Source organism: Tetrao urogallus, assembly GCF_951394365.1.
Source record: "Tetrao urogallus genome assembly, chromosome: Z".
NCBI classification, from domain to species: domain Eukaryota; kingdom Metazoa; phylum Chordata; class Aves; order Galliformes; family Phasianidae; genus Tetrao; species Tetrao urogallus.
Genome location: NC_136816.1, coordinates 19054736 through 19081977, shown reverse-complemented (window position 1 = coordinate 19081977; position 27242 = coordinate 19054736). Strand labels below are relative to the sequence as shown.

General features: G+C 38.6%; 1 protein-coding gene across 1 annotated transcript in view; it reads left to right on the top strand.

Annotated features, from left to right (window-relative positions):
* The window catches only part of KCMF1 (potassium channel modulatory factor 1), a gene marked incomplete at both ends in the record, with an annotated part of 52180 nt that overhangs the window by 11802 nt on the left and 13136 nt on the right, over positions 1 to 27242 (top strand). Inside the window, 3 exons of the mRNA XM_079548236.1 lie at positions 121 to 289; positions 15350 to 15517; positions 26373 to 26512. Of these exons, the coding sequence (XP_079404362.1) occupies positions 121 to 289; positions 15350 to 15517; positions 26373 to 26512 (477 nt within the window). The remainder of the gene's footprint in view (positions 1 to 120; positions 290 to 15349; positions 15518 to 26372; positions 26513 to 27242) is intronic.

The window sequence follows — 27242 nt, the reverse complement described above, 5'->3', positions numbered from 1 at the left end:
CATGGTACTGTACCCCCTTACCTCAGAGTCTGGGATGGGGAGTAGAATAACAATCCCATTCCCACTCCTCTCTGTGATTAAGGCGGAAACAGAGACCTACACTGCTCCACCTGTCACAAGTCTATGGAGCCAGATGGGATCCACCTGAAAGTGCTGAGGGAGCTGGTGGATATGATTGCCAGGCTGCTTTCCACCATCCATATATCTGTGTTTCTGGTCCCAGAAACCAGAGAGGTCCCAGAGGACTGGACGTTTGCAGCAAGTGTGACTCCCGTCTACATGAAGGGTTGTAAGGAGGGTCAAGGGAACTGCAGGCCGGTCAGCCTATCCTTAGTGCTAGGGAAGGTTATGGAGCATCTCAATTGAGATCATGTGGTCTGTGTGGATCAGCTGGAGTATCAGAGCCAGCCAGTATGAGTTTGTGAAAGGCAAATCCTGATTGACCAATTTAATCTCCTTCTGTGTGACCAGATGACATGTCTGATGGACAAGGGGAAGGCTGTTGATATAGTCTACCTAGACTTCAGCAAAGCCATTGATGCTGTCTCCCACAGTATTCTCCTGTAGAAGCTGGCAGCCTGTGGCTTGGACAGTTAGATACACTCTTTACTGTGTAATGAACTGGTGGAAAAGGCCCAGAGGGTGGTGATGAGTTACAAGTGGCAACAGGTCACGAGTGATGATCTGGATTGGTGGTCTGGATGAGGGGACTGAGAGCACCCTCAGTAAGTTTGCAGGTGTCAACAAACTGAAAGAAGTATTGATCTGCATGGTGGTAGGAAGGCCCTTCAGAGGGATCTGAACAGGCTAGATGGGTTAAAGCCCATGGGATGATGTTTAATAAGTGCTGGATCCTGCAATTTGGTTGCAACAACACCATGCAGCACTACAGACTTGGGGCAGAGTAGTTAGAAGACTGCTGAGATGGAAAGAGTTTATGTTGTTGGTGTGCCAAGGTAGTCAGGAAGGCCAATGGCATCCTGCCTTGTATCAGAAATAGTGCGGCCAGCAGGAACAGGGCAGTGATCGTCCCCCTTTTAGATGTAGATTGTCACCTATTCAGCACTGGTGAGGCTGTACCTCAAGTACTGTAATCAGCTTTGGACTTCTCACTACAGGAAAGACATTGAGGCCCTGGAGCATGTCCAGAGAAGGGCAATGGAGCTGTGAGGGACCTGGAGCACAAGTCTTATGGGGGACAGCTGAGGGAAATGGGGTTCTTTGGTCTGGTGAAGAGGAGGCTCAGACCTTACTGTTTTCTGAAACTCCCTGAAAGGAGTGGCAAGGTGGGGGTTGTAACTAGCAATAGGACTAGAGGGAGTGGCCTCAAATTGTGCCAGGGGAGATAAAGATTGGCTGTTTGGAGGAACTTTTCCAAAAGAGTGGTGATGCTGCGGCACAGTCTGCCCAGGGAGGTGGTGGAGTCACCATTCCTGGAAACCTTCATGAACTGTGTAGATGTGGTACTAAGGAGTACAGTGAGCAACATTGGTGGTCGGTGGACAGTTGGACCTCATCATCTTAGAAGTCTTTTTCAGGATGATTCTGTGACTCTTCCTGTTAATCCAGGAACTCCAGAGAAGCTACGTGGACTCTAAGGAGTGTCTCAGAAATGAAAAAATACAAAGGAAATATTTTCAGTGGGTCTGGTGACCTATACTCAAGACAAAGCAGACCTTGGGATATAAGAAGACTAAAGAGACTGTGTACAACTAATTATGAATCCTTGTGCTTTCTTCTTGTAATAATTCTGTTTTCTGACTGTACACAAGAGAAATTATCTATTTGTCTGTACCACTGACTCTAAATTGTTGTGCTTAGTTTTGTTATGTGAACTACAAATAAAGAAAACCCCTATGAGTATATTATGTGGACGGTATTCCATGTAAAGTGTCATAACCTTTATCCAGAAAAGTTAATTTGCAGGTAGGTATGAGGGGCTGAGCTGCTCATCCGAGCAATGCATCAGAATGAGGTAGTTGCCAGCTCTAGCACACATAGAAGATTCTATAAGGAAAGCAGTTAATGCTTACTGTTTCCTGTATGATCCACAGAGAGCTCAGAAAACCTGTTAAAGTAGCAGTAGCTTGAAGTTGCCCTGGGAGCACTGGTGTTCTGTACCTTAGATGGCTTGAACAGGGCAGGGGTCTCTTTCTATCCCTGCTCCTATGTGACACCACCTTGAAAGCTTCCCAGGTAAATGGAGAGTTTTAAGCTCAAAACCAACCTCTTTGCCAAGCCTCTGTGGGCCATGAGGCCATGCTATCTTCATGGTAAAACTAGCTGCATGTTTATGAAAGCTTTCGCATACCACAGTTGAGAACCCAGCACAATGTGTAGTACAGCAGTCTTAAAAATATTTGTGTTTCAAGAAGGTACTAACTAAACAAGGAACAAGTATGAGGGTGTGCGTTCTTCTCACAAACGTTTGAGAATGTGAGATAGCAGCTTAGCCAGCGAAAGATTACCTTTCCATGCAGAAATTGAGCAAAGTGCAATAGGAAGTAAAGAACAGAGGTCTAGGTTGATCTGAAAATATTAAAATAAAACTGAAAAATGCAGCATTTATTTGTTACTGTACTAAATTAATGAGATGCAGAAGAAACTATGAGGTAACACAGTGAGAATCTTTGGTATCTCCTCCTTCCACAGCTTTGTTATATAGGCTTTTTTTTCTGTGAAATCTTTGTTGTAGTGCTCACTTTCCTAATTAATGATTTTAAATTCTCTTTAAACAAAGATCTGTCAGAACTGTTTGTACAGCTGATTTTTCCTTATAATTGACATACTGTTCTGTGCATTTTCTAACTTCAGTGTGGCGTCTGTGGTGCCTGCAGTAAGAAGTAATAAGATCTAGTTATTTTTGATGCTCCTTTTTTCTCAAATTATGAAGTGGGATGTCTGTTTTGATAAAATGCTTTGTCATTATGTTTGTACTCTATTGTAGTTCAGCAAATCTCAATAAATTGTAGTGTTAAGGCAGTTTCCAAATTTTTACAGCTGTGCAGTAAATAGGTGTTTTCAATGCAATTGTTATACGTTTATTGCAAAGGAATATGTCAGGAACATAATGTAACTGTCAGTTTTAGACTTTAGGCTTTGATATGGTGATGGATGCTGTGTGGGAATGTATTTTTGTAAAATTTTTTGGCATTGTTTAATGCCCTATGTCATTTTCTGTTGCAAGGCTGGATGACTTATTTTCTCCTATTCAGAGACAGGACATGAGAATGCAATAAGTTGTTTGTGTTGGTTTTGGTTTCTGAAGGAAGATCATAAAGTTGTGTGACCTGACTCTTGGGGGAAATTGAACCAGAGAAGTTACGAATTTTCTTCAGGAATTTCGCATGGAGGATTTGAGAGGTGGGGTTTTGGTGGGACAGAACAGTAAATTTTTGGGTTTTTTTGGGTCTTGATTTTAGTGAACCTTCTAGTGTTTCTAGCAAATAGAGCAGAACAGCTATACTGATGCCACAGTAGCTTTTAAGAGCTTTTGTCCTCTTCTACCTCACTTGAAAACAAGTGCTTCAGATATTGGTCTTAGTGTACTGCTAGTTTCTAGGCAGATAATCCTTGTTAAGGAAGATGGCTTTTTTCTGTTCTGTGAGTAGTTATGAACTATCCGTTCCTATTCTTTTACATTTCTTAATATGTTTGGGATTTTATGACACAATAATAGTGAAGTTGATGAACTTGTATTTGGTATTTGCTGCAGTAAATAGATCTCTTCCTACCTTGTTTGACAGGCACGGTAACTTTTATTATGTTTGTACCAGGTGCTGCTTTTTTTTAACATACTGAATTATGAAGTTTTTCCTGAAAGTCATGTTTTCTTTGAGGAAGGGTTTGAACAGAACTACTGAAAATAGAAAAAAAATTGTTAAAACTTGTTTGAGCTAGTTGCAGAGAAAGCAGTAGTTACTGAAGATTTGTGAGCTGTGATCCATAGATCAGTAACGGCTTTTTAGAGTGTTTTGTGATAGTAATTTAGGAAAATTATTTGACTCCTTATTTTCAGATGCTGTTAGGATCGTTACTAAATCAGCCTGAAAAGGAATTTGGTTTTCTGTGTAGAGAATGGATTGGACTGTAAGGGAAATATTTAGAAGATGATTTCTGTTAACTTTTCATTACTTATGCATATATATATATATGTATGTGGTACAACAGGAGAAGAAAAAAGAGATAAAGCTAAAAGTACTGTTACTGCTGAGAGGAAGAGAAGGCAAGGTAGGCCTTTATGTGGTTGGCAAGTGGCTGGGCCCTAAATTTAGGGACCGTAGGAGTAATTACCAAAGAAGTGTGTAGTGGAGAAAGGAATGGAACAAATGCAGAACTTGATTGGATTTTGCATGAAGTCTTTTCTTGCTTTAGAATACTACATTCCCCACAGCACTTTTCTGCTATAGCTTTTCATTGTAAGCAATTGTTGTTTCTGCGGGCTTGTTATCTGTCTGAGAAGCTGTTCTCTACAAAGAGTGGGAGTAGAAGCAGTTGCCAAGGCATTCTGTTTATGTTCATAATAAGAAAAATGCCTGAGAGACCAGGGTAAAACACTGAGTAAATGGGTATGCTGTAGTTTAATCTCCTGTTCCCATTTTTAAAAGTCATGTTAACATTCTCTTTTGTATTCAGAGAAAATGGATTATTTTTGCAAGTTGAGACCTTATGGTACTATGCAGAGAATTTTTTTATGCCATTGTGGTGTCACTCAAAATGGTGCTGTTGAAAGTAGGCTGTAAGTTTGAAAGTGTTCATCTCTGTAAGGCTAGTTGGGTTGTATAAAGCTTGCTGGCTAATGGGGAGGAATCTGGCTACGGCCTGCCTTGTGTGAGACATCTCTTGCTTCTTTCCCTCCCTCTCCTGTATGCTTTCAGGTTTTGTTTTCTGGACATGAAAAGTCTGTTTATTTCCAGGCCGCTCTGTGCAGGGTTTTACTATAAGTCTCATCTGCTGTGGGTTGTGTTTTTTCACAAGGCATTACTGGGGGTGTTTTTGAAAACTGCTGTCTTTCACTTCTAGCCCTGTGATTGTCCTGCCAGTGCTGCATACATGTTGCATTGTTGCTTGTGCTGAATCTTGCTTGTTCTCCATGCTGAATGGGAGATAGGGTTGCCATGATTCCCTGTTTCTTAAAAGGATCAGGAGTAGGTCTGGATGTGGCAAAAGAAATAAAACTAAGTCTGTATGTCAGACATCAGAAGTATGTACAGGCTAGGTAGAATACTTAATTTCTGCTGAATTTGCAGTGAAAACCAAAGAGTTTTGCCTCTTCCAGGTATGCTGAGACGTGATGTTTTCTCTTACCTGTCTGAAACAGTGGATAGTAGACTTTCAAGCTGTAAAACCTTCAAACTTCTCCTCTTCTTTGAGCCATACTGCGTGGTTCTCTGTAATGCCTGATAAGACACATTTTGTTCTCCTTGTTGATTTTTCTTTTTTTCCTCTTTTGCCAATCTTCTTAAGTAACAACCAAAACATGTGAAGACTGCCTAATTCTGGCAGGGCTCAGCAGAAGTACCAGTTTTTCTGTTTTATTACTCCTTAGAGTTTTCTTAGTGTTTGTTCACATTTCTTACACTGTAGAACTAATTATTGTGTGATGTTGTTCTTCCAAGCCTAATTCCTTTTCAGTTGATGTTAACCTATTTATCTTTAGTCCTGAAAACAAGCCAGGAACTTGGTCCTGCTCTATTAAATGAGAAACTTTGCCACCGATTTTACTAGATAAAGGATTTAACCTGATGTTGTTACTGTTATTTTCTTGCCCTGGCACTGTTTACAGCTTTCCACAGTTTAAGTATTCTGTTAATAGAATTCATGTGCTGTTTGCCATTTCCCAGATTAATGGAGTTGTTAAATAAGATTGTGACTGGTGCCAGTTTCATTGCTGTCACATTACAAACTTTCTGTGCTGTAATAAATGAAATTTGTTTAATTTTAATGTGTTTACAGTACTTTAGCAGGCTTTCATGTTGTGGGGTTTTTGAAGGCCAAATTGTATTAATAGAAAGATCAGATTTGAGGCATTGTTGAAATATTCAATTAGAAGCCCAAATCTGCTTGATCATGAGTCGTTGCAGAATATATGGCAGTTTTTAGATCTATTTTAAAGGTTTGTAAAGTACGTTCTGGCACCTTTGACTGTGATTTAGTTTTTCTGACATTCAGAGTTTTGTTAGTTTTTAAATGTCTAGATGTGTTGATTGTAATACTTTCATCTGAGAAGATACCTAACTTACTGTTATTTAAAAGTTTGGAAGTCCATGGTAGTGTTAGTTAAGACATCTTTGTTCTATAGGAGGCCCAGAGTTAAAACTGTAACCTGTTTTTTTCTTTTGTGTGTGTGTGTGTGTGAATTCAAAGGTCGACTGATAAAGACCCTGATCAGGATATGAAGCAGACAAAGCATTGAAGTCTCAGTGACTATTTAATATGATTTTTTTCAGTCAATCTTTCTGCTTACTTTACTAACGTGTATCTGAGAAAGTGGTTTGTCTTTAGTGGTATCGTCAGTAACTTGTATAAAATAAAAATTAGGGGACGTAGCAAATGTTATTGCAGGATGTTTCAAGATAGATTCCATGGTAATATTTTGCTAGTCAAAATAAAGCATTGTTCAGACAAGATTGACTAATTTAAAAACGTTTTTAACTGATGTCCTGCAGCTGCTTTCTCATCTTACCAGAAGGAGTTGCCCAGGACTCCCACAAGCTTGTTAAAATTCATCCATGCTTGCTTTCCACATTTTGGTACAGGAGTTGCAGTATTTAATCTGTCTTCTCTCTAAAATGTAAGTAAGGTGGTTGTTATCTCTTTAAAGAGGATGGGGACGGATTCCTCCTGGCTTGTCTGGAAAGTGGTTGCTTTGGAGTATAGTCTAACTTACTGATTCTTGGTAAAACATTGTCTTCATAAATTCAGGGTCTTCAGCAGCCTATAGTTTCCGGTTTATGTGCATGGTGTCCCGCTGATGTATATGAAGAGATAAAAGAATCTGCAGGGCTGTGTGTAAAATGTTTAGAAAGGACATGGTGGCTCTTGTTGAGGGAAGAGAGAATATATGATTGGTGTTGTCAAGAACTGATTAAGGTTGTGTGTGCGCGCGTGTGCAGGACATATTTTGGTGTACTTCAGGATAGAATAAAGGAGTAAAAGTTAAACCTCATCTTGCAGAATTATTTGCCTTGTTATATTGCCTTTTTTCAGCAGTGATTTTGTAGTAGGATAGATGAACTATGGTATCAATATGGTTGATTGCTTGTTTTGGACAATGTTCAGTGAATTCATATTGTTGTTTTTCTATTAGGGAAGTGATATTTTAAATAAAAAAGTTGTATGCCAAGATCTTACTAGCTGGCTAGTAGTACTGTGTGGTTGTAAGAAAACAACTTCCTTCTTCCAGCCAGTTTCAGCTAGGATAGTAGTGAGATCAGTGTTTCAAGTCTTCTCTTTTAAAATGTTGCGTGTTGTGTTTGTTTGCTTTGGTGCTTTAAAGGTGGCTAAACTGTTCTTGGACCTGCTGGTGTTGGTCGTCGTGTGATACCACCTACTGGACACCTACTTTATCTCTTCATATACATCATGATTGGTACGTGAAAAGTACATAGAATCTGCCCGTGAGAGTATTAAATCTTGAAGTAGAACCAAATCAGATTTTTTCTCTTTAAATTAAGATACTAAGAGCTAATGAAGTATTTGTGTTTCTTCAAGCATAATTTGAGGAGTAGTAAAAGTTCAACAAGATCAAGTGCTAGGTCCTACACTTTATCTGCAGCAATTGCAGGCAGTGCTACAGGCTTGTGGCAGAGGGACTGGAAGACTGTGCAGAGGAAACAAACTTGGGGGATACTGTCTGATGCTGGTCTGAGCATGAGCCAGTGGTATGCTCAGGTGGCCAAGAAGGCTGGTGGCATTCTGGATGCTATCAGAAATAGTGTGGCCAGCAGGAGTGGGGAAGTGATTGTCTCTCCGTGCTCAGCACTGGTGAGGTCTCATCTTGAGTGATGTGTTCTGTTTTGGGCCCCTGGCTACAAGAGAGACATTGAGGCCATGGAACATGTCCAGAGAAGGGCAGCAAAGCTGTGAGGGGTCTGAAGCATGGGCCTTATGGAGAGTGGCTGAGGAACCTGGGATTTTTTTCAGTCTGGAGAGGAGTAGGCTCAGGGGTGACCTGCAGGTGCTCTCTGCAACTGCCTGAAGGGAGGTTGGGGTGAGGTGGCAGTCAGCATCTTCTCATGTGTAGTTTGCAATAGGACGAGAAGAAATGGCCTAAACTTGTGCCAGTGAAGATTCAGGTTGGATGTTAGGAAATACTTCTCAGAAAGAATGGTCAGGCGCTGGAATGGGAGGTGGTGGAGTCACCGTCCCTGGAAGTGTTCAAGAAATATTTAGGTGTTGCACTGAGGAACGTGGTTTGTCTAGTGGAAAATACTGGTGATAGGTGAACAGTTGGACTGGATGATCTTAGAGGCCTTTCCCAACCCTGGTGATTCTATGAAAAACAGCCTTCACTGTTGCATTTAGATATGGTGGTCTCCCTTTCAAAGTGGTGTTTTTTATGACATTTTAAGGAAATGCATATTATTGTGATTATTACTTTGTTCTTCGTCTGGTTTTAATACTGCATTATTGAAACATCTTGTGAGATAGAAACAAGTTGACTGACTTAGAACAATTGGAAAATTTCAAATGAGGACAGAGCACTTGAAGCTCGGTAGGACAACTTTCTCATCCCTTACACACAAGAGTTAATTTTAATTACCTGACCAAATACTAGTTTGTGTCTGTGACTGTTCCCTAACTGCCTTACTGCATGGGAGATGCTTTTCTGAAGTGGAAGTAGGGCTATATGTGGAGGAAGTCATGGTAAGGCTCTTCTTTTGTAAGAAGTTAAAGGCATGATGAAAGAATAAGCTAGCTCCAAGGGAAAAAATGACAGCTTCATGGTAAAGGCATATAGGTGATAGCTGATGCAGTGGACTTGTGCATTTTCTACCTATATAATCCTATACAATGTTGGGTACTTAGAGAATCAATAAGGAGCAATTAGTAAATGACTTAAATCTTTCTGTGTGTAAGTTCCACAATGCAGGGTATGATAGCCCTAACAGAAAAACTTCCTTTGGCAGCTTTCTGACATGCATTAGGATCAAGGTGAAAGCTGCATGGTCATCACTACTGCCTTTGGGCCAGCTCTAGGCAATTCCCAGACGCAGTGGAAGTGAGCTTCATGAAAATTGTCAAGGATGGGGAAATGACAAGATGTGGGGGACTCTTCTTTCCACTCTAGACCAAAGAGAGGAAGGAGAAGTGCTATTCAGAAAACAAAAGCCTTCTTGACCTTCTGGTCTGACATAGGCCTGATTTCCTTCCTTTCTTCTCCTTTCTTTCTAACTGCAAATCTGCATAATCTCTTAGCGACTAAAGTGCTACGAGATTTGTTTGGAGATGTTCTACTCTGGTTGCTTCTCTTCCACAGCGCTACAGGAAGATGCTGTGCATTGAGTCCTGTTACTCACAGGCTGTATGAGGGGGTGAAGCATTTTCCGTACTTCAGGGAGGGATACAGTGTGTGAATTCTCTGTACAGTACTTGGAGTTGCAGGAGTGATGGAGTATGCTAAGTATTGTAGGCCTCAGTGTTTGCTTTTACAGTCTGATTTAGTAAACATGTGAGATAAAGTAAGAATCAGACTTCTGCGGCTTTTTTGCTAATCTTCTGGTGTGATTTTCACAGAAACAACAAAAGTTTATATTCCTAGAAAATATCCTCTCAAATTTATCAGTAGTGACTGCACTGGGACATGGGGGTACTAAAATGAGAAATGTTTGGCATAATATTTGCAATGCTATCAAATGGCATATATATTGCTATCTTTAGTCCTGGAAGCAACCAAACAAACTGGGTTGAGCTTATTGTGTTAAGGTCGGAAGATGACTTGTGGCACATAGACTACAGACGAGGTGGTTACTATCAAGAAAACTTAATAAAAAACAAGCCCACTAAAAGAACATCTTATACTGAAAATCATCAGGTGCATATTAAAAGAGGTATTACTTGCGATCTTCAGAACATAAAAGTGAAATGCAGTGCACAGATTGGAGCCATAAAGACAGCACAGCTGTATTTTCTTTTTCAATTGTGTACTGAAGTTAGAATTTTTGAAAGGTAGTTGTGAAAATAAGAGGCCTTGAGCTTTGTCTGGTGCCCTTGAAATTTTGGAGTACTAGTGTAGTTGTGTCAGCCTTCAAGAAGGGTGATCCTCCTCAGTGCTCCAGGTAAAGTAAGAAGTAGTGTTCAAGTAGCTGCATTTCCATTTTGGAGGTGAAATCACTGACAGACAAATTTTCTATTTATGTTGGATGCTTAAAGAATTCAGAGATATTCTTTTTTTGAATGTTTCATAATGATTGGTGGATGATATTTTCAGAGATTTCCAAAAATTAAATGACTCATCCAAAGTACTGCTATCTTATGTTGCTTGAGACAGGAACATGTTCCAGTATGTCTGTGTGGGGAACCTTTGGCTGTATGTTCTTCATAAGCAAAAATAAAAATAAATCAAACCTAATGAATAAACCATTTCTAAGTTCTCCTTCAGGCTTCGCTTAATGATGCATAGCTTTTGCCTTGGTGAGGTGTTGAGAAGTCTTAGTAATGAGCTCACATTCTTATCCTCAAAGATGGGTCATTGGTGACATGCAGAAGTGGTGCATCTGCCAACATACTCCTGAACTTTTCCACCTTAGAAGAGATTTCAAATGCAATCTGTTGTATTCTGGGGGATTCCCTTTGTACTGCTGCTTTGTTAGTAGTGTCTGTTGAAATAAGACCACATTTTAGCTCCCCTTTGAAGGGGTAATTTATATGCTGTGTAGTAAGCAACAATTACCTCTTCCTCATTAAAATCTTATCCATCCTGAGCAGGGAGCAAGTTTAGTGTTCCGAAAGGAAGGCATGCTGAGATCCAGTTTTCTGAGTTTTTTTTTTATGTCATATTTGCTTTCAGATGAGATGTCTCAAGGTTCTGGGATCTAAACTAGGTTTTAAGTGTGTGCGAAGCTACCTTTTAAATGCTCTTGGCAAATGCAGTTTTTTTCATTTTTTGAGGAAAATCTCAAAGTTCTGTTTGTGCTCTGTTGGGTGGTGAGTGGAGCTCAGCTTCTGTGCTTTCTTGTGTGAAGTACTGAAACAGGTAATGCTACTGTTGCTTCACTTACCAGTATTACAAAGGTTTTTAAGATTGTCACATTGAGTCTGGGAAGTCATTGATATTTCTGGGGTCTCTTGGCTGATCTAAACAGTGTTGCATGTTCTGTGTCGGCAGTTTCTCAGATTATTTTTATCTGGAACAGTTTATTGGGCAATCAGAATAATATTAAATGCCCACAGTATCTGGGGAGGCCAAACAAGAGAGGGAGTGTAGCCCTTTGCTGTGTTACAAATGAGTGTCTGTCCAAGGCAGTAAGCAACGTTGGTTTTCAGTGTTCAGGAATTCATATTTGATGTTACACTTCAGCTTTGCTTGTGATTGTAAAACAAGCTGTGTTTTACAACGTGTGTGGCATCCCCAGATCCCTTCAGCATTATTCTGTTACAATAACAGAATAACACACTCTGTTAAGTGTAGGATGCATTGCTTTGGTTTTCATTAATTCCTAGCAATATCAGTATTTTGTCATAAGAGCAAATGATTTTTTGGCCATCAGGATGAAAGTGGGAACAGTGTTTGTTTTAGGATGTGTTACTGTTCAGCATGTAATGGGTAAAATGGTTTTGTGACAGTATTGTCCCTGAGGTAATTGGCTCTGATTAGGTAAAGATGTGAATCAATTCGGCATAAAATTAAGAATTTGTATTAAAGGAGAAAAACGGTATTAGTGAAATTTTCACACATTTCCAGATTCTTTTCACTCAAAATGTGTAGTTGCAGCTGTTGACATTGCAATGGAGTGCTGCTGAAGAAGCCATCAGAATTAAAGCCAAAATGAAGCAAGCCTCGTTAGGTTTTAGTGCAATGCTACCCCCTTGTGGAACAGTGTTTCCTTCAAATCTTCATTAGTGGGCAGGAAATTTTTCATTAATAGTATGTGATACATGTTATGGAGTATGTGTACTTGTGTTCCAGCAGCAATGTAGAAGACTTGAGGAAGCCAAGATGATTATCTGTGGTAATTAACTGAAAATTCAAAGGGAATCTTTCTTGCTCTGTGATCATTCCCAATGGTTGTGTTAGAAAAGCTGAACCAAAAGTTGTCATTGAATAGCAATCCAGGTTAAGAAGATTTCATTCAAGGATTTTTCTAAGTCTTTATCAGTCAGAATTGCATACTGACTGTCTAAGCCTTTCTCACATGTTGTTTTGACTTTTCTTTTAAGTATGAAGTCAGAAACAAAAGCAAATACACAGTGAAGCCTTCCGTAGCATTTTTTTTTCTTTAAACTTGTGATTAATATGCGTGCATCCATTGTAATCTGACAGTCTAGAGCCTGTAATATGCCTGCTGAATTTGCAGTGTAAGATTAATTCAGGGAAATGCTGAAGCATAGGTATATGGTGAACTATATGATATGTTAACAGGAGTATTTTTGAATGTTCAGGGGTTTTACAGAGAAAGGAAAGGAACTTTGGTAATTCCAGTTGTAAAGATTAAAGTAAAGAAAAATGATAAACAAGCAAAGCTTTCATAAGGAAATGAAAGTGTTTACGGCAGAAGAAAGAATAGGGTCAGAGGAGATTATTGAGCTGAGTATTTCAGTTTCGGGATTGCAGTTGAGATGGATGGGTGAGTTTTTGGCAGTTGAAGCTTACAAAGAACAGGAAAAACTGCAAGAGACCTGAGTTTTGGTGGAATTGTTTTGGAAAGTGAAGAAAAAGAGTAACTGGTGAAATATCTTTAAAAAAAATAAATAAATAAATAAATAAAAAATCTAGTGAGAGATCTAGGAATTTAAACACAGGTTTTGTTCCTGGTCTAAGGCCTTTAATTTAATTGTGGGATTTATTTTTTTTTCCACTTATTTCCTTTAGGAATGTTTTTCTTTGATTCACAAAAAGGTGTAAAACTGGCATGGTACATCCAGTGCTGTCAGACCTTCCTCTTTTGGAAGGAGAGAATGTGGTAGATTAGAGTTGGGTGTCAAACTGCTAGCTATGAGAGACCTAGAATGCTGCTTTTTGTTTACCTTTATTGTTCTTTCAATCTAACTTCATCAGCAATGCCTACATTTACACTAGTGGCTTTTTTTTTTTCTGTTCAGCTGAGGTCCTGTACTTTTCAATACAGTATTGATTGTAGGAGACAAAATTGAGTCTGTTGTTTGAAAACCTTGTTGTACTTGTTTTAAATACAAACAGTATATTGTGATTCACATTTACGGTAGAACTCTTCTATAGAAAAATCAATGATTACAGAGTATTTTGGGGAGGGAAAGGGGAGACTTGTACTTCAGAATGACATGAAGTATTGTTATGAAGAAAAAGTGTAAAGGAAAAATTAAAAACAAAACAAAAACCGAAAATCACGTTTTTCCTAAAATAGGAACTATCTGGATGTTTGAGAGAACATGTGACAGGAGGAGTTTGGCAGTTGGAAAGAAGCTGACATCTGCAATAAATCAGTTATTTCGAGTTTGAGGCAAAAAAATGACTTACTGGAAAATCATGGCTTTATACCTCGTTTGGAAAGTTGTTAGCCTTTGACACAGACTGTGTTAAATTAACCTGCTTATTTCTGTGTGGTGCTAACTTGCTAATGGAGTACTGTAGGTACTTAGTAGCTAGTAGGCAACAGAGACTCCCAGAGCTTGCCAATAGCTACTAAGTGTTTTGTGTATTGGTAAAATTTGAATGCTGAGTATGTAAAATTTTGTAGATCTCAACATGAAAATGAGAATAGTAGAAATTTTACAGTTAATGTGGAGATGCCCTCAGAAATTAGGTTGCTCTCAGAGTGCAAATAATAGATTGCATTCTTTAGAGTTAATGGAAGGAAATCTGGAGAAAAGGGGGTGAAGGGGAGAGATTATAAAGCTTGAAGGTGTTAAAAGCGGCATTCTGAAAATATAGTTTCTGGCTGTTAACAAAGAGATTGTTGAAGCAGCAGCTTCTGAAAAAGACTGTTCCGTGTTGAGTTACACTCAGGCGGGATATTCAGTAAGGCAACTGAAGACATAGTTCAAGTGTTCATACTGATGCACAGTGCTTGGGTGCTGGAAATGAGGTAGTCCCTTAAGGTAGTACTGTAAGTGGAGAAACTGAAGGAAAAAAGAATAAAATAATGTTGTCTGTTATTCATCAAAAAATGCAATTGAAATTGTTTTGATCAGATAGATTAAAAAAAAGCATGATTGTTGCATTCACTTACTGAATGTGTTAAAGCTTTTGTTCATATGCTACGGAGTAACACAACAAAAAAAGAACAGTTAATGAGTTGATGCAGGCTGGTTTTGTAATTAACACTTGTCATCTATCAACTAGATTAAAAAAAAAGTGGGAGATTAGAGAAACAACATCACTGTGGTCTCTTCTTCAGAGCTGCAAGTAGCAGATCTTAGCTGATGGTAGAAAAGATGTGCCTGAAAACTTTGCCTGTAGTGTATGCGTTGTTCTGGTTTGATTTGGTTTTTTTGTGAAGGCCTTTAATTTACAGATTGAACAGATTGAAAACCGCAGGGAAAAAAGAAAAAAACCTTGGAAGCCATAAGTCTTGCACTGACACTGATAGTATGACTGCCTCAGACTGCAAAGAGTTAGCTGTAGAGGGAAGTATGATGTAGGCATGAGGTGTAGCTTAACTTCAAAAAAAAAAAACAAAAAAACAAAAAAACAAAAAAACAAAAAAACAAAAACAAAAAAAAAAACTCATATTTTCTGTTACTTTAAGTAGGAAAAGGCCTTACTTTGCAACCTACAAAAAATGTTGGGAATGGTTATGGTGCTTTTGAAAAGGAAAGTATTAGGATATGTGAAAGTAAAGGCAGATGGGCTAGTGGATTTTTGTCAGTGGTGTCTTGTTTTGTTTTTTTTCCCCCTTGGTCAACCTGTGTGCTGTTGTTCAACAGTGAGACTCCTAAGTGAATGATCGAAATACCAGTCCTACTATCAAATAAATCTGCCTTAAGCTGTGTCTTATCGTTTGTCCTTACTTTACTTCCAGAATTCAAGATCTTTGTTTTCAAGAGCAGTGAATAATTAAGGATGCAGATATATTTTAAAATTGACCTGTGTAGATGTAAGCTACATTTTTCAGAGATGCTTTATTTTTGTTGTTGAGTGAGAATTGAAACGTATCTGCTTCATGAAAAAATGTTTGCTATTTTTTTAAGCAATTTTATTTGTTTACAGGTGTCAGCTGCGATGCATGTTTAAAAGGAAATTTTCGAGGTCGACGATTCAAGTGCTTAATTTGCTACGATTACGATCTGTGTGCAACTTGTTATGAAAGTGGTGCAACAACAACGAGGCATACAACTGACCACCCGATGCAGTGCATACTAACAAGAGTAGATTTTGGTAAGTGGTAACTTGAGAGTCAAATCATGTGTTGCCCTATTGTGTTAGTAAACATAATGTGGATTTTTCATGTTTCTACTTTACTTAAACGCCTTTTTTCCTATTAGCACACTTAAAAGAAGATCACCTTCCTGTCTTCTAAAAAAACAGGCATTTTTCTTTGATTCTTGAGTATAATATATCTTAGATATTTCTTCTTAATTTAGTCTCCAGCAGGTTTTCAGACTATAAAGTATATTTGATAATAATGACTACTGCTGGCTTCCTATTCAAAAAATGGGGCGTTCTTCCTAACTTAATATGTTTTACTTGCAAGTAACACAGAGTGGAAGCTGAGAAATCCTGTTAAGATTCCAGAGACATGTAATTCTCTGCTGGTTTATATGGGTTTGTTGGTGCAGAAAAGTAATAACTGGCTGTGCTGAGTGTAAAGGACTAGGAACGGGGAGTAATGTGTAATTATTTTGGGATTTGTTTTAAGTTCCACTAATTACAAAATTATTTCTGATAGCAAAACCACACCAGTATTTAAAAACACATTTGTCACATACAACTAGAGTAAGTGGAAGAATGTGTGACAGCAAGGCTGAAACTCAGGAGGTACTTCTGAATGAGACCTCTACTCTCAGACGTTGGTAATGTGGTATGTGAGATACACATTTATTCTAATCCTAGAGTGCTCAAATTTTAATATTTTTTAGCTAATCCAGCTGTGTTGTTTTTCATGTGGAGCTTTTCAAATATGATTTCCTAAAAGCTGAATAGGATCACTTCAAAGCTAAGGCTTTATGAATTGTAGGTTTCTTTACGCTCTTGATAATAATGGAAGTAAAATCTATTTCTTCATTGATTCAGATATTACAGAACAGCTGGATATGGGAATATACAGTTGCTTTTTTCAAAGCAGCTGTTAGATGTCTTTCACTTCCTCCTAATTCTCAGGTCTCTGCTTGTCCTGAGACTGCCTTGTCTTGACTTCAGAAATCCAGGCCTTGGGATTTCAGGGTTTAGAAATCAAGATCAGATTTGTCAGAAATCAGAAATGCATGCAATTATTTTAGCTTCTCGGACTTTTTCTGAGACTGTTTGTCTTCTCAGACTTTTTTTGGTAGTACTAATTAGTTAAAAGTCTCTGTGTGACTGTGTTAATTTAGAGATCTGGTCACTATTGGTAAAGCACAGTTCTGACTGATTTGCCTTCCAGCGATTGCTATTGTTGTGTTTTACACATGGGCTAATATTTCCACATTGCCGTGAACACTGCATGTTTGTAATGCGCAGGGAAAAGGGGGCTGAAACTTGTTTGCTGTAGAGCCTTAAATTAATGTTAGATGCCAAAGCTGCAGTGAAGAAACCTTCTAAACACTTGCCGCTTAAAAATAAAAAATAAAAAAATAAAAAAATTGCCTGTCATGAAATTGTAACAGTGTCTAGAAAATATATTTTGTTTCTTGCAGCTTGTGTTGTTCTGTGGTAGGAGTGCTTGATGAACAAGTGTGTCCTGTGGCTTAATGTGTTTCATTTGTGTAAGTCTTATGTGAAGAATTCAGGGAAGTAATAGAAGGTTACAGAGAAGTGGTATGTAGTGGATTCTCAGGGCTACTCTTGCTTTGTTTAGTGTTTGTGCTGCTATGACCTCTTGAAATAAGAGGAGTAAATAAATTTTGTAAATTTTACATGGCTTGATCTCTGAGCATTGTTATGGCAAATAAATTTGTGCATTTTAATACATTGCCAAAACACAGTCCCATGAACAGCGAAGAATGTGGAGCTGTGTTACCTGTTTTCATAAATGATTTTGAGAACAAGTGTCAGGATTGCTAGAAAAAATCAATTTTTGGTATATTTACAATTCTATTTTCAGTTGACATGAATTACCAGATTATGAAATCGAATATTTAGAGTTGTAATCAGACTTTGAACTCAAAAATTGATCATGCCTCTTCACCAGACTTCTGTTTAAAAAAAAAAGAACAAACAAACAAACAAACAAACTCTCTTACCAGAAAGAAATATCCCTCACTTCACAGCCCCTCCTTGTTTGTGTCATGGTGTTTTGATACTACATATGTCTGAGAAACTGTTTACAAGTATGAAGTACAGGAAGCATGGCAGTAGAGGTTGGACCTTCTCACCAGTGTTCCATTACTTGTTGTTGCCATGTGACAGATGGCAGCAGAGGGGTGGTCAGAGAGAATGGCAGATGACATGGAAGTGCAAATGAAGCAAAGCTGTGTCACTTAATTATTCCTTGTGGAAACTCTGGCACTCACTGATATTCATTGATGGAGGCATGCAGTGAATGCGAGCACAGTGAGGAGTGGGAGGTATGTTTCAGCAGTGGTTGCTTCCACTGGTGCAGATTTTTCCAAGTGTGGCACGCAGGCTCTTGTTCATCACTCATTTTCATAGCTAATAGTGGCCACTATGTTTAAAATAGTATTTTGTAGCTGAGAATGTGCTCCATCAAACTGTGTTACTGTACTCTTTGCATCTGTTGTAGTTTCCATGGAAATAGATAGGCATTACTTTTGGTGCCAGAAAGTTGGACTCCCACAGTTTATATGCAGACAACTGTAGAATTTACTTTTGCATACTGCTTTTAAAGCTGTGAACAAGTTCAGGCTTCTAGTGGATGGTTAATCACGTAGACCAATTCTAAATATCTGGGATTGCTTCACCATGGAGGAAAATGACATTGTTTACCCTCTGGTGAATTTTGAGGCTTTGTAGGCACAGTAATAAAGTTGCAAAGTGTATTGCAGAAGATGGACTTCTTCAGGTGTTCTCAGTGAGCTTCACTTGTCATTGTGTTTTTTTTGTTTTACTTCCCTGGGGACTTAAAACTGGTATAGGAGGCTATGTAGATCACTGAAAGTAAGAAGGCCTGGTGATTTCTGGCAACCTGTCTTGAACCATCCTATTGGCGTATCTGTCTTTCAGAAGTTGGGAATGTGGGATAGTATTAATTTGGAAGATAGGTGAGGTTTTTCAGTCTTTACAGAGACACAGAAGTTAAAATGATCTCTTAGTGTGGATAGAGTTTAAAATACATACGATATGAAGCTTCACTTCTAAAGCATAAAATAAATTCATGTATTTGTGAGAGGTCAAAGAGTAGAACTTGCAATAGGTTTGTGTTTTAAAAACAGGTTTGCCAGGTGCTGTTGGTCGTTGTACTGCTGGTACTGATTAGGACACTGTAAAAGTTCAGAGCAAATGTCATGGGGTTTTTTTTCCTGAAAAAGAATTTTAATCTGCTAGAATGCTTTATGGTTTATATGTGTGCCTTCCACGTTAACCACACTGTTGTAAAGGCAGGGTAATACAAATTGTTAATAGAAATCCCTACCAGAATCCTTTTATATTACTTTTATTAAAGTACTCTATAAACATATATTGAGTTTCTACCTCTGGTGCTTATGTGGCAAAGGCCTTGACATCTTTTGTGGCTGCATCTGGGGCAAAATGAGCTTTTTAAATAAGGAGACCCTTAATAATGTGCAGTGTGAGTTCTGACTGGATTAACTGGAATTAGTCCTGAGGTTTCTGTGGTTTTCAACTGCTATCTATCTAGTAAACACGTGTTTTGCAAGTTACGGAATTGTGAAAGAGTCAAGTTTTCTTGACTCTTTTCTTGGAAAGGGACTCTAGATATCATTTGATTGAATCTTCTGTTGGCAGCAGGGTCTTAAATGCAACGTCCCGCCAAGCCTAGAATGTTTTTCTTGTATGAATTTTTACCATTTGCAGACAATCTTTTCCAACACTTACTTCTCACTGTGTAAGTTGGTGGGTTTTTTCTTCTTGTTTTGTTTTTCCCCTTTTATCCACATGGAGCTTCCTCCTGAAGCATCTTATTCCTGCAGGCTCTTACTCTATCAAGAGAGTAACTGCTTCCTCTAGAACTACCTTCTGGTCACTCCAAAAGCAATGCCTCCTATTTATTTCCATGAAAAGCACAACAGATACAAAGAGCATGATAACACTGTTTAATAGAGGACATTCTCTGCTATAAAATACTATTTTTCAACATGGTCACTACTATTAGCTATGAAAATTAGTGATGAATAAGAGCCTGCATACCACACTTATAAAAATTCGCAGCAGTGGTGATGACCTGCTGTCACTGCTGCTAAAACATACCACCTACTGCCTCACTATGCTCATACCCATTGTTTGGTCTCTGTAAATGTTAAGCAGGCATCTATGAATGTCAGTGCCTTTTTTCCACCTGGAAGAATTCAGTGACGTGTCTTTCCTTCATCTGCATTTGCATGTCACGTGCCATTCTGTCAGACTGCCCTTCTCTGAGCAAATTCTCAACTACAAAGTGCTCGTTCGTTACAGTCATCACTGTTATCTATGCAATGAAAAGGAGCCTGCATGCCACGCTTGTAAACATCCACATCAGTGGAGATAACCTACTGTCATCACTTCTGAAATGCACCACCCACCTCACTGTGCTTATGTCCATTGTTGGTCTTCATATATTTTCATCAAGTCAGCTGAATGAATGTCAGCTGGTGCCTTTTTTTTGTACATGGAGGAAATGCAGTTAGGTAACTTTGCTTCATATTCACTTATATGTCAGATGCCATTGTGTCAGACTGCCCCTGTGCTGCCATCTACATCAGCGACAAAATGTAATGGTGATACGTGGTAAAGTTCAACCTCTACTGCTGTACCACCATCTTCTGCCTCTGATGTCATGGCCCAACATAATAAAATAAGAGGCATTTCTATCAGTGTAGCCTTTGAGGAGGGCTGAGATTAGATATCCTTTGAGCCTTCTCTCGGGGGTTGATGAGCTCCATTCCTTTGCTGTTTTCTTATGACAAATTCTTCAGCCTTCTGTCCATTTTGCTGAACACATGCACATGCAAACATGCATTCCCTCTGCCCTATCCAAAACTTCTTAAATTTTTTGTTGTCTGTCTTGATTTGGAGATTGTGAAGCTGGATCCTCTGTATCTGTTGTGACCTAACAAGTGCCTAGTAAAGCAGGATAATCAACAACCCTTGATTTGATTGTTATTCTTAGTGATGCAGCCCAGGTCATGGAAGAAAGAATTATCAGTTGTTTTTAGGTTTTGCTTGTTAGCATTTTCTTCTAGCAAATGTGATTACTGCTCTGCATTCATTTGTATTGAAATGGGAGGGTTCTAACAAGCTGAGTGGAGATCTTACCAGTTGGAAGTAGATCCTTCCAACCTGTAGAGAAGAAAAACATCTGTGATTTGGAGAATATTGGAATCTAGATGACTAGTGCAGCTTTGACTGCGTCATTTTGTCATAGCATCAGCCAGAGCTAATTATGGTTGGACAGAACTAATGTGGGTCTCTGGTCTAACCTTCTGGTATAAGACTATAGACTGGGAGAAGAATTCATTGAAAGCCACCCTGCTGAGAAGGATTTGGGTTTCTTGGTAGATAAAAACTTGATATAAGCCAGGGTGTGCACTTGCAGCCTGGAAGGCCACCTGTACCTGGGGCACATCAAAAGAGAGGCGGCAGCAGGAAGAGGAAGGGAATTGTCCATGTGTCAGTTCGTCCTCTGTGAGGCTCCATTTGGAGTTCTGCATTCCCAGAGTCCCCAGCTCAGAAAAGATGTAGAACTGTTGGAGTGGGTCCATGAGATACCAGAAAGATTATAAGACTGGAGCACGTCTCCTATGAAAACAGACTGTGGGAGCTTGGCTTGTTCAGTCTGGAGAATAGAAGGCTGTGGAGTGACCTTATAGCAGCCTTCCCGTACTTACAAGGAGCTTATAAGCAGGTGGGATATCAACTCTTTACATGGGTAGATAGTGATAGGACAAGGGAATACAGTTCTGAACTAAAAGAGGAGAGATTTAGATCAGGTGTTAAGGGGAAATCTTTCAGGATGGTGAGGCAGTGGCATGGGCTGCCCAGAGAAGCTGTGGGTACCCCATCCCTGGGGGTGGTCAGGGCCAGGTTGGATGAGGCCCTGGGCAGCCTGAGCTGGTGGGGAGCAGCCCTGCACGTGTATGGGTCTGGGACTGGGTGGGCTTAAGGTCCCTTCCCACTCAAACCACTTTATTATTCCACGATTCTGTTAGCAGGGTTGACTGTGAGGTCAGACCAATTTAGTCAGGTCCTAGCTCAGTCCTCTGCCTCCAAGGATGGAGATGGTTCAAAGCTATGTTAGAGAAGGTTCAGATTAAACATTAAGAAAATACTGTTGATAGTTTGACACTAGAACAGGCTTCTTAGAGAGGCAGTTGCTCTGTTCCTCTCTGTGTAAGTCATTTGGAGAATGTTCTCAATGATATGTTTTTGACTCTGTGTCGGTGTCATAGTCTGGCACTTGGACTCAATGACCTTTGTAGTTTCCTGACAACTCAATTTAATGGATTCTGTTCTTTGGTAACTTGTTTCACCGCTTGTCTGGGTGATGGGGGAACGTTTTTCTGATAACCTGTTGTCCTTCAGTGGTGTTTTCAGACAGGACACAGGGCCTGGACCTGCGCAGAAGGGAGCCCCTGCCCTGCTCACAGCTCCCCAGTACGTGGCTGGCCCTGCCCAGCTCTCCTCTGCCAAGGTGGAGCGCCTGCTCCCAGAACTGTCAATCACTGCCTGCTCAGAGTAGGCTGAGCACAGTTCATTGAGATTAGTGTCAGTCCCTTCCTTGATGTAAATATTTATAAACAGGGCGTTCATAAAAAATTTTTCTTCATGTCTATAGCAGACATGAAGACACGCTTTAGAATGGTTTTGTTCAGAAAACATGAGGCAAAACAGAACAAACAGCGATTTTAAGAATAATATTTTGAATAATATAATTTCTTAATGAATGGCACAGAAACAGCTAATTATTTTTAATGGGTTCTGTTAACACCATTTATTTTCATGATGCACTGTCAAAAAATATTTCAAGTAAATAAGCACACTGCAATTTAAGACCAATAGTTTTACTTATATGTATATACCAAATTGAAATGAAGTTGGTCATACAAAAAAAGTAAAATTAAAATGTGTGTCCTTGTAAAGGAATATATTTAAACAGAAAGCAAGTACAAGCTGTTGTGAAACATAGTCTTGAATCATCTATATCAAAGTCAGATTTTTATCTGAAGGACCCTATTGTAGTTCTGTTTCATTACTAGCCTCCTGCCAAGTTTCTGAATGTACTAGTTAAGGATTTGTGCTTAATGCAAGTAGCCTGTGACTACAGATGAAAGATAACACAGCACTGTTCATTTTTGCTTGAGTTTTCACATAAAATTAATTTTCTTCAAGAGCAGCTATAATTTTTAAACATTGTTGAGCTTGAAGTCTTAACTTCATGAACTATGGTTGTTGTCTTTTAAAATAATATTTCAGTCCTCTTCCTCTCTTCATGTTCTTCCCCTGACTGCTCAGCAGTGGGGTTATGAATCTTCTCCTCCAGGAATGTGATTTCATCTGTTGGTTTTGTTGGTTTGTTTTGTTTTGTTTACTGAGCAGCCTTACCTGCCTTTTAGCTCCCTTGAGAAGAGGTCCAGGGGAGTTCAAAGAGCTTTGTCCTCAGACTTTTTTGTAGGAAGGCATATGGAAACCGTCAAAATGCATTATCTGAAAGATTTCTTTGTGGCCACAAGGGATGATAATTGGTAATGGGCCTATTGCATCAGAATAGTAATTTGTGGAGCCTCCTCATTTATCCCCGAACTGCTGCTAATCTTAAGGGCTTTTCTTGGTAAATGAGCCTAAGTAACCTGACTATAGTAATTATTTTTAGGACTCCTTATGTACTTGTTAAAATACAGTAGAGAAATATCCATTCAATAATTAAGTAAAAGAGATGCATAATACCACTTAATCATCCTGTTTTCTTGTAAATTTTAGCTATAGTTTAAAATAAAACATTCTGTATTTTAGGTTAAAAAAGGCAGAAGCTTGATGGTAAGCAGTGGAAGGAGATTAAAGTTAAGGAGGAAAAAATGCAGATAAGAACTTCTGAAGGGAAAAAAAGTTAATTTACCAATTACTGCGTTTGTTATAAGTACTTTTTGAAATATGTTCTTGCAGATGAAAGCCATGCTTGTTTGGCATGTATGTTATATGTGATTTATAAAAAGGATGTGGAAAAATGTGGGAGACCATAGTGTAATCAGGAGGCTGGAAGGAACTCAAACTTCTATTTTTTTGTTTGTTTTTTTTTTTAATAATAAATGGCTCACTTGACATTCTCTAAAGGTCAGAAAGAGTTTGGCAGCACTTGTGAAACTTCTCTTCTCTGTGACAGTGTAGAATGCTGGGAGCGTGTAATGCTGGGAGTCTTGACATCTGTACTGAGCTAACAGCTTATGTAAGAAAGAGATATTTACCTGCATGTTAGCCTATTTACCACTGTCTTTAGATTCATAATGGCTCCATGTCCATTACTTGAAAATACATAGAGACTTTTAGACCACCTAATAATTTCAAGGAATTTTTTGTAGATACAGAAGCTAATTTGATACACAAGTCTTCTAAGCAGTAATATTTGCTCCTTTTTGTTTGCCTGCCATTTTCAGTTGTTGTCTTCCTACATTCAAACTGACAAAAAGGTGTCGTTACTTGAAAATACACAGGAATAAGACTTCCTGGCCAAGAAGGGTCCTCAAAGGAAGAGAGCTTTGGTGCTCCTGTGTGCGTGTATACAGAAAAAATCTGTATTCCAATCATGTTAATATTTAATCATCATGATGAGGGTCCTACTAATACTTCAGGGAAATCAAAGGATCAACTGAATGAGCAATCATTAGTTTCTAGTGTGTGTGTGTTTGGCATTTTTGCTATTCACACAGGTATACAGATTTCTTTACAGAAGTCATTGCTGAATTACTTTAAGAGAAGAGCATAGTGTTTTCATGTGAAGAGATTAAATAGAGTTAAATTTGGAATTCTTCATAACTATGTTAAGATCAGTACACACAGTAACAACTTGTGTAATCAGCCTCTTTACTTAGAATTTGTCCAAATAAAGTATTATGGAGGATTCTTTCCTCAGTTGTCACTGAAGCTTTTTGTATTTATCTTAGTCAACAATCATCTTTGAATCTTTTCCTTTTGAATATATTTTTCTGTAAGTGTATTTGTTCTCCTTTGCATACAGTTGATGCAGTCACAGGCAATTTAGCAACTTTTCAGAACTTTCTATAAAAACCTTATTCTTTCTTTGTTTGAAATAATGGTATATTGAAATCCTTTATATTTGATTATGCTGTAGCATAGTGGCATTTTTTTTTTTATACCTCCACTCTTGTTTTTAGCAACATCAGAACAGAAGTCTGAATGTGGGTCTTGGGGAAACTTTAGGAGTTCTCAATTAAATGTATTTACTGGAGTGGCAGTGGGGGACTCCACCCCTCATTCTCTGAATTATTTCGGAGAACATTCTCTACAGCGCCTCAGTCTTGAGACCGTTTGATTTTTATTTTGACTTTTTATTGCGTGTTCTGTAAACATGGTTGATTCATCACTTAGGAAGGGAACTTTCTCCTTTGGGTAGCTGGACGTAAGTTTCTGCCGTTTGCACTTGAGAATAAATTAACCTAGGTCTAGCACGGTATCAAACTGTGACGCTTAATTTGTTGGACCACTTTAAAAACATCTGGATTTGTTAGGAAGTGTTTCCTTTTTGGTATAGCTGCCTGTCTGCTTTAACATACCTATTGAAAAGGCATCTTTAATTTCTTGCTCTCCAGCACTCGAAGTCTCTGGAAGCCTTTGTCAGAGCAAGGGAAAAAGAGACTTACTGAACATGAACTCTGTTTTGTGATGTGTTCTATCTGCAGAGCTTTGTTCATCTGGTATCTTTAACTCTATGCTAGCACATTATTAATACGCGTTTCCCTGTGTTGGTTTTGGAGTGTTAGCCCTCATAATTTATGTAATGTCTGTATGGCTACAAAAACAAAAATGCTTCTCTTCCTCATCATTTCTTAAAAACAGGCCACCAGCAGAAGATGAAATAAACCTTGGGAAGCGGTGACTTATGTCCCCAGAAGGAAATATCCCTAATACATTAGATTGATATTATCTTGGGATGCAGGACATGTTCTTTTAGCTCTACAGATTTAGCCTTTTTTAAATTTATAGAACAATATTTATAATTCACTGAAAATATCTTCCACTTATTTATGATTGAGTCCTAGAAAAATATTAGTAAATGAATCTTAAACAAATTGCTCAAGAAAGATGTGTTTTTTAATCTTGATGTGGATGTGAAGTTTGTTCATGTTTCCTGTAAAACATGTAACTTCTGCAGAGAAAGAGAGAGGAAAAGCGTTATTTACTGCATAATTTGTTACGTTGTCCTGCTAGGCATGGCCTAGCAGGAAGTTAGCCATTCAAAGTATGTGTTTTTGTCAGTGCTTGACTTCAACCCATACTACTAAAACCAGCATGTAGCAGTTAGATTTCTTTCTTGTATGATAAACAGTTGCTTAGTTATGGCACAAATATTGATTATGGAGTCACAGAGGACTTCTGAATTTAAATCTAAAACTTGTGATTTAAGAATGCTGTAGTGATGTTGTACTGAGGACAGCAAGGCTGATAGAAAAGTGAAGATTTGGCAAGAGCAGCAGCCAGGACTCTTTGCATCTACTGACTATTAGGAAATTATAATATGTTTACTAATGAAAATGAACTAATGCACTGTATTCTGGCTGTTCTGTCATCAGTAATTGAAAGCATCGTGAATGTCAGCATATGGCCTTTGTGGAGGATAAAAATAGCAATTTCAGTTAAATTTTAGTTTGTCAGTGGTACTGCACTCAAGTACATAAAGAAATGTTACATGAACAAAGTAATTTACTATAATGCTTTGAAGTAACTTCTGTTTAAACACTTTGTGTTCCAGATTTGTACTATGGTGGAGAAGCTTTCTCGGTAGAGCAGCCACAGTCTTTCACTTGTCCTTATTGTGGAAAAATGGGTCATACAGAAACAACTCTTCAAGAACATGTTACTTCTGAGCATGCGGAAACATCAACAGAAGTGGTAAGAAACATCAGAACTCTTTTAATTGTGAAAATTCATTAAAAAGAATATTCAGGAAAATGCGTAAAAAGTCATTCTTGAAGCATGAGTTCTTTTAAACGCTTTCGAAGAAGTCACACTTCATGATATCAGATTTTTTGGGGGGAGGTTATGCTCAGATAGTGAGCTTCCTTTTCGCTTTTATGGTTGCTGCTTTGTTAGTCTGATGTAAAGGTTGCTATGTTTGGGAGCTTATGCTGTAAAACAACATTTAAAGCATTCTTGTGGCTGTTCTTCCTTTTTACAACCAGTGTGCAATTGCCAAATGAGTTTACAGTTGGGTAAGACCACAGCTCCATAGCTATGGCAGTCTTTTGTTGCTGTAATTACATTCTGCGAGCAGCAGAAGCTGTAATTCTGCTGTGACTTGTTCTCGAGGCAGCAGGAGGGGAAGGGATGTGTTTTCCATCTCTTAGCTGATAGAACAGTTGACACCATTGAAAACACACTTCCTTAAAGTACCTTTTTGGGTGTTTAATTGTGTTAGTTCCTACTTTCCCGACTGCCTTTCAGAGTAGGTGAAGCAAGGCTAACAGAATGACTTCCAAAATCCTCTTGTCCAGTTGACTTTTTTCACAGATTCCCAAAAATACTTGTTTGCTTGAAATGGATTACTCATTAGTAAAACATTGTGAATTACTCATAGGATTCTCTGTTCTGATCTTCGGGTTATTTGTTTACTTCCCGTGGA